The sequence below is a fragment of the Gossypium raimondii genome, chromosome 10 (genome assembly GCF_025698545.1).
Source record: "Gossypium raimondii isolate GPD5lz chromosome 10, ASM2569854v1, whole genome shotgun sequence".
NCBI lineage: Eukaryota > Viridiplantae > Streptophyta > Magnoliopsida > Malvales > Malvaceae > Gossypium > Gossypium raimondii.
In genome coordinates this window covers 2,581,390-2,588,974 of record NC_068574.1, presented here as the reverse complement: position 1 = coordinate 2,588,974, position 7,585 = coordinate 2,581,390, and the positions used below count along the sequence as shown (strand labels likewise).

The 7,585-nt window shown below is 34.8% G+C and overlaps 1 protein-coding gene across 3 annotated transcripts; it reads right to left on the bottom strand.

Annotated features, from left to right (window-relative positions):
• Positions 1-248: 248 nt before the first annotated feature.
• On the bottom strand, positions 249-6,205 carry LOC105778304 (exonuclease 1). Of its 3 annotated transcripts, none has more exons than XM_052621725.1 (15): positions 5,929-6,205; positions 5,227-5,346; positions 4,284-4,407; positions 4,034-4,171; positions 3,690-3,899; positions 3,379-3,553; positions 3,217-3,290; positions 2,998-3,121; positions 2,287-2,471; positions 2,151-2,205; positions 1,728-2,077; positions 1,589-1,640; positions 937-1,156; positions 654-839; positions 249-558 (listed from the first exon to the last, which is right to left on the bottom strand). In XM_052621725.1, the coding sequence occupies exons 1-14, from the start codon at positions 6,087-6,089 to the stop codon at positions 758-760; spliced, it is 2,070 nt and encodes a 689-aa protein (XP_052477685.1). In that variant the 5' UTR covers positions 6,090-6,205; the 3' UTR covers positions 249-558; positions 654-757. The 3 variants fall into 3 exon arrangements, with proteins under 3 accessions (XP_052477685.1, XP_052477684.1, XP_052477686.1); XM_052621724.1 differs by having other exon boundaries at positions 1,728-2,083; positions 5,929-6,201; XM_052621726.1 differs by lacking the exon at positions 5,227-5,346 and having other exon boundaries at positions 1,728-2,083; positions 5,929-6,202.
• Between the last annotated feature and the right edge of the window lie 1,380 nt (positions 6,206-7,585).

The following is a 7,585-nucleotide window of genomic DNA, read 5'->3' as shown; positions in this document are numbered from 1 at the left end:
ATCGAGTTTGCTTCTAGGTAAGCATGTTTAATTCGAACTTCCCACTGCCAACTCTTAATTTTCTGCAATACGTAATACAATGTAGATCTAAGAGGCTGCTAGCTTGAATTGCTGGTTAATATTCTATGGGCAAAGTGCCGAAGTTTTCCCAGTGAATGTCATTATCGTGGTGCAACAGCTACCCTGCCTACTTCATAACAACCTATTAACATGTTCTCAATTATAACACGCTACCAAATAGCCACCGATTGAATAGAACAGAACCACCAAAACTGGAAGTTCACGTCTGGCTCTACAGCCCCTTTGCACTAGTCACCAACATATGAAAAATGTACTGTTATCATATTTGCCAAGAATGCAGTTTTAATGAAAAATAACAATTACAAAACCAATGTTGTTGGCAATTTCTTCAGTCAGTAGCTCTATATAAATGAAAATGGCGGGGTGGGGGAGGGGGGGGGGGAATGGTACAAATTAACATCTTTTTATCTTGAAAACTCGATAATCTGCTGGCTGTAATTCGTTTAAAGTCCTCGGCAGTCCAAAATCATGAGTACCCTGAAAGGGTGAAACCCTTGATCTTTAAATACGAAAGCCATTGTAAGGGAAAGAGCTATAAGTAAACAGGCATGAAGGTGAAGAATGTCACTTACAATTTCTACGGATGAACGGTCTTTTAACTATTGTTGGGAAAACAAAGATTTGACCGCTTAGCCATTGCAAAGTTTGGTACTTCTGCTAAAAATATGACCAAAACTCAAAATCTAGGCGAAGCTAATTTGGCCTTCTTGGTTTTTGGAACATAAGCAAACTGGCTAAAATCCACAGCAGCAGATGACCTAACAATAGATAAAACCAAGTTTTAACTTATGAATGCTAGGAATATAACCTTTAAAAGTGTAACTCTCTGTAGGAAAAAGATTTAACTCCGTTTACCTGTTGTTACATGTGTTCCGAGCATCTTTCAAAGGGGCTCGAAGACCACTAGCACGAGAACCAGGTGATGAAAATCTAAATGATGATATTACTGAAACAAATCTTTCCATGGATTTCTCTGCTACGTCAGAATAATGGCCTAAATGTGAAATGTTGGATCCAAATTTTGCCTCTCCAGTTTTTGTCTCCACAAATGTTTCGAGATTAGGACCACAATCACCTAGAAATGGAAATAAAAAAACAGGTAAAAACTCTTCACCTTTGTGCCAAAGTTGGACCATGACAACCATATAAATTTATATTCAGTGAAAGCAAGCAATGTAATCAAGCAATATAAATCTGTATTTTCGACTTTAGCACACTGGCATAAATAAATAAGGCTCCTAAGCAAACAGAATGAGAAAATGATACAAAAATTAGAACTAAAATTACACGCTTGATGGGAAAGGGAGGAAAGAAAGAATAGTAATAGAAAAATGAGTATCAATTCCGACAAAATATAAGCAGCAAGGCTGTTGATTAATTGATTTGAAATGAAAATTGATGTTTTATAAGTCGGATTCACCGTGACCAAAAAAGAAACCTCTATATCAACTACCAAACCAAATTTGAAATGTATAGTTCATTAAGAGCCTTTATGATTAATACTTACCGTTACCATCACAGGATGCATTAGTGTAGATTTGCTTGGGATTCACATTTTCCTGAAAAAGAAAATTAACTTAATCAAGAAATACAAGAAAAAGTAGAATGAATTATGAAACCCGAAAAAATAAAGTGAAAACACTGACTGTTTCAACATATTCAAAGGAGTTCTTCCTTTTTGAAGCCATTCCCTTAAAATAGGTATTCCCATAACCATCAAGATTGCCAGTCTCAGGAAACTGATTGGTAATACCACCCTTGCAACAATTTTTTCCTTGTTTATCTTCCTGATCATTTATGTCGACTTGCTTCTTCTGAAAGTAACGACTTGTTACAATGCTCTTTCTGCTATCTGTTATTGTTTTGCTTTTAGCTGCATCTGGGACAGTATTATTATCATGCTCTTTGTCTGAAGCTGTAGGAGGTCTGATCGTTGGCCGGTCAGATTCTAGTGGCAACACATGGTCAGGGCTTCTCATTGTATCCACCTTGGCTTCTATATCTATGAATGCACAAAGTAAGCATTAACGCATGGTAAAATTATAAATTTATCAGGCATGTATGCTCACCAGGATTTGGAGATTCTGAATACTCAGGAAGCTTGGTAATGAAACCATTTTCTTCCTGCAGAAATTGAGGCATAAAGCATAAAAAAATTTACAACTATTAAGTAAACTAAATGTAACTCTCACTTGCATCACTCACAATGCTGTTAGTATTCTTGAATTCAGGAGAGGCTGACAACAGGGTATCAATTTGGCAAGAACCATCTTCCACAGTAATGTCTTTGTCAGACTCAGGACTGATAGAAGAATTAGCAACCGGACTTGAATGCTTAGGTGATACTCGAGGGGCCTTGAAGTTTCTTCTTGCTTCAACAGATGCAAAGCCTTCATTTGTTAAGGAACAAACAATATACAAATAAAGACAGAAGAATCACCCCGATGAAATATATGGTGAGAAGGGCAATTAGATATAACTATTAACAATGAGTTTATATAAATATTTGGCTAGGACACTTTCATACATTTATAACAATAATTTAACTCCGCATTTTCCGAAAGTCTATATAGACCGTGCCATATTTTGGAAGAATTGAATAGGATCTCTTAGAACATGAAAAGTTATCAGATACATAGTACAGAGGACACCGGAAAATGCCTAATTTGCCAGAAAGAATAGACACATAGGAAGGTCATATAAGCAGCGTGTAACACAGAATATAAACTGTCTAATTTTCATAAGAGATTGCCAGAGGAAGAAATCTCTTCCATGGGAAGATGTCCCCGTTCCGTTAGTGGTAAAACAACTAGACTGCTTAATGATAACTGAATAATGCTCACTCAGAGTCAATAATGTATTTTTACCGTAAATATGATATAAATCAAAGCTAAGAGAAAGTAACATCAAGGATACAGAAATAGTTGGTCAGGAGGTTCTTTTGCACAGGCAAATATAGCCTTTTTCTTTCACTCTCGGGCTTAAAACTTTTCAGCTGTAAATTTCTATCAAGTGCCAGCTGAGAACCATCCCTGACAGCCTGTTAAAGAAGAACAAGGATACAGGAATAAACTCTAATTAGTGGAAATGATGAAAGAAACAATATAGAATTCAGAAAGTAGATAGAACAATTACCTGAAATGGCATTTGAGTAAATGGATCAAGATCACCTCTTGCTATGCCTTGAGCTATTTGTTGGGGTATCGGCGTATTCCAAATTAAGGTTTATCAAACATTTCTAAATAAAAGGAGTAATAAAAAAAGTTTTAACTGACAGGATGGTTTCTTAAGGATATGGGCCTAAAAAGTCCAAATCATCACCAATGTTGTCGGATATGTCAGATAAATGCACGATATCTTCTGTGATCGGATCATAGACTCGTTGGCACTGAAATGTTAATATTGCTTTCTTGAATGATTCTTCATACAAAGGAGGAACTGAAACAGTGCTGTACCTCAGGTGCTTAATCACCTAACAGAGACAAGAAGAATTAGTATAATCAAAGAGAAGATATGCAGGAAATGCTTGAAAATATTAGAAGACTTTACCATCACTTTCTCTTGTTAAAGATATTCAATGTATTGAGAGCATTCATGATGGTACTCACCTTGTCATAACTTTTGAATTTTTTCATTAGTGCATGGGCCCTTCTGAGCCCCATTCCTGGCAGTGACTGCAAATAGTCACAACCACTTAGAATACACATCTCAAGCAGCATCTGTTTAGTGAATCCAGCAAAGCTTAGCTCCTTGTTTTGCTGTAGCATGGAAGACTTGAACTCAACACCTTGCCCAAACTTATCCATTTTAAAGATAACCTGCATTAGATAAAGAATCATATCACTTCAAAATCTTAAAGATTAATACAATAAATAAAATAAAATAAATCCTTGTCAACATTGGAGAAATTGTAGTATGAAGCTGAAAAAAAACCAATAGCTACGCAACTCACTCTAGGACAGCCAAAGGGTATAAGATCAGAATCCTCGGTGATAACTGCATCAACCTGTTTGCTAATGGCCAAGAAAGTCATTTGTGCATCTGCCTCATAAGGTGCCACAACATAACAAACATTCTCCCGCTTCAAGACCTTCCACAGACAACCATGTTGACAAAGAAACAACAGTATAACATAAAGGACTGTTTAAGATTGATTCCTTCCAGAAAATCTAACAGGACCTCTTTCATAATTTGTTACTTACCATGATTAGTTCATTTGCAATTGAAGGTGAAATGTCAACAGCTTTTTGGTAGCACTCATAAGCAGCAGCAGAATTCCCACATGACTCATGTTCAACTGCTCGTGCAAGATTTTCCTTCCTTGCCCTGCATTTATGAGGCATGGAACATTTCTTTAGACCATACTAAAAGATCAATAATTCAAAAGAACCAATAATGGAGTCAATGTATATCATACCCCCTAGCATCTAAACAATAGAGACTAGAGAGGGAAATCACAATAAAGCTCCAAAAAGAGCCAGGTTGAGTTTGTAGTACATTCTGAATTAGACACTTTTAGCAGTTTAGTTGCATGAATAGGAAGCATTCATTTACTGTGAACATCACAGTGCACCTCAGAGAAGATAACTTTTTCATACGAATCACTTTGAATGAAGAAAGAACATAACTTATCTCACAGAGGTCTCAAGAAATACCTATTTAAACTTCTGATTTCAGGCTTATTATACAACCATGGTCAATGTCACTGAAAATTTTGACTGTGTGAAAGCAAGAACTATTCACAAGAACAACTTATTTCTAGTAACAATACCTATCTAAAATTCACTATCAACCTTAAAATGCAACCATGGATCAATCTGACCCAAAGTTTCGACCATGAAAGCAAGAATGATCGTAAGAACAACTTTAACAGGTCCTGAGAAGTGAAGCAGAGCTACACACAAACTAAAGCATATAAAATGCAAGTTAAATACATAACTTGATAGTTGACACCTAAAGTGGATAGGCAGCTGACATAAAAGAACAATGCCATATAATTAGGACTATAACTTCTTAAATAGCTTATCAATTTGCTAGCTGGATACCAAAGCAAGACTAGTTCATATATTTGGTATAACCTAAATCAGGTTTAGCATTTCAGAAAAAAAAAAAAAGAAAAAAAAGAAAGAAAGATATCAAACATACCTTGCACGCTTGTTCTCTTGCTCAATCTTCATTGGAAGAAGACCTCCATCAAAGACAAGAACTGGTTTAACACCATGATGTCGCAGCAAATTTACCCTATGCATACAGTACTCAATGTGCCTAGAGTATCAGAGAACAATGCACACACATTAGAACGGATATAATCAGAGAAAAAACAGTTCTTTCATCTGCCTGTTCCTTGGTCATTTGTCACCAAACAAGGTGAACTAAGCTGTGCTTCTTCTTTTTACAATTAATAAACTGAATTCACTTATTATATCCATTGATTGTTGGAACAACACAAAATATTTTACAAAACGATAAAATGCAGAAAACCCATTTCTGTTTTACTTTAAACTTCCCTGAATTAAAGAAATGCAAACTGAAATCAGAAACCAAAATATCACTCCCAAATCCAACCTTTTCAACATCAGAATTAAATAAAGAAAAGAAAAGAGGCATACTTTTGAATATTCTAAAAGGAAAACACATCACCCAAATTACCCAGATTGATACAATCTCCATACTTTTCACCTGCCTGAGGCAACCTAATTAAAAAAAAAGCATCATTCAACTAATACCCATTAACCCATTTCATCCAAAACTTTAAAATCCCCAACGAGCAACCTATGAATTGATAGTCAGTGGCTGTGCAGTTATAGGTGATAAAAAGAAAAGAAAGCTGGAAAGTAAGAGAGGAACCTGGAGGTGGGTAATCCTTTACAGAGCTGAGTGCTGCAAGACAAGGCTCCTTTGTGGAGCCAAGAATAGGTGTCAATAGCTACGCTACAGCCTTCAAGCTCCTTGATATGGATTGGTACCATAATCGATTTCAATAGAGGCAAAAGCCCTTGTATTCCCATCCCTGTTATTCTTTTCACAATAGAGAGTGAAAGACTGGCGCCTTAATCTTGTGCTGTTAACATCATATTTACAGAGAAATAAAGAGAATTTGTTTGAGATACCAAAGAAGAAGAACCCAATAATGTCCCAAATTTTGGGCGGGAAAAAAATGGTGGGATGGTTTGATGGGTCCCATTATCAAATGTGGGAATTTTTACAAAGCTCTTCATGGTCGAGCTACCGGTCCCTCTTGATATCGGAAGGAATTTGGATAAAAATGTTATGTCTAAATTTAAAATTTAATGTTCAAGCCCGTCCGACTGACTTACTTATTTTTAAATTTATAATATTTTATATTAGTTATTTTAATATATTATGTAATTTAGAATATGTTAAAAATATAAATTTATATTAAATATATAATATATTCTAATGTAAATATTAAATTAATGTTAAGATAATTATATAAAAAAATTAATAAATAAAAAATGAATAAACATTATTAAATATTAAAATAAAATAACTATTTTTAAAAAAATAATATGGGCGGGCCTAAAATGAGCTTAGGTTAGTCTTTTGTAATGTGGGTAGATTTAGGTAAAATTTTGACTCATGTTTCGGGTCGGTCTGAACTTGAAAAAACATAAAGTATACAAATATCATGATTAGGCTCAACTCAGCCCATAAGCACCTCTACTTTTTACCCTCTAAGGAAAAATATTAAATTCTGCTATTAGTACATGTACTTTGGTAAAGTTATCGATTTAGTTTTTATATTTTAATTTGATTAATTTTAGTTCATTTCTTCTCCAATTTTAAAATTTTAGTCAAACTCAAACATTATCAATTAAATTCGTTTCATTAAATTCAATTATTAATCTTATACTATAGATTTAGCCACTATTCTCCGATTAGATTATTATCCAAAACCATAATTGTCAATCTTTTAACTAGATTTTCAGTCTTTAATTGCCCTTCTTGTCAAGATTCCATCATTCAAAAAGCCTCTTTGTTGCGACTGAATACTGTAGTCTATGTTATAACATTAAATAACATTTTCACCCCTCATTCATTACGGTCGAAGGGCCATAGGATGGTATAAATTAAATCCTGACAGGTCTTCCATTGGAAATCCTGGACCTGCTAGTGCTGAAGCAATCATTCGACAAAAGCACGACCATGGGGTTTCAGGCTATCATCGATTCTTAAGCACTAATACAAATAAGGTAGCAGAACTTTAGGCGCTCCGCATTGGCCTCACCATTGCCAAGCAACTTACTATATTAAAACTTATTATTGAAGTTGATGCTTAGTTACATTAAGAATTTAAGAATGGACAACTTGTTGCATGATCCCATTGTGACTGATTGAAGACTATGCTGAGTGGTTTTTAACAAGTCCAAATTCTCCATATCTTTCGAGAACGAAATCATTGTTTCGATGCCTTTGTTAGGAAGGGTAGTAGCTTTCATTTTGATTTATTTTTGGATGATTATAATGAGGCAAATTGGATTAT

Bases quoted from the DNA above. Each gene is read 5' to 3' on its own strand.
- LOC105778304 (XM_052621724.1), bottom strand. From the start codon at position 6,089: ATGGGAATACAAGGGCTTTTGCCTCTATTGAAATCGATTATGGTACCA. The intron at 5,347-5,928 runs GTTCCTCTCTTA...CTGATACTCTAG, and splicing joins AAAGGATTACCCACCTCCAG to GCACATTGAGTACTGTATGC. The intron at 2,206-2,286 runs GTGAGTGATGCA...CAATTTCTGCAG, and splicing joins TCAAGAATACTAACAGCATT to GAAGAAAATGGTTTCATTAC.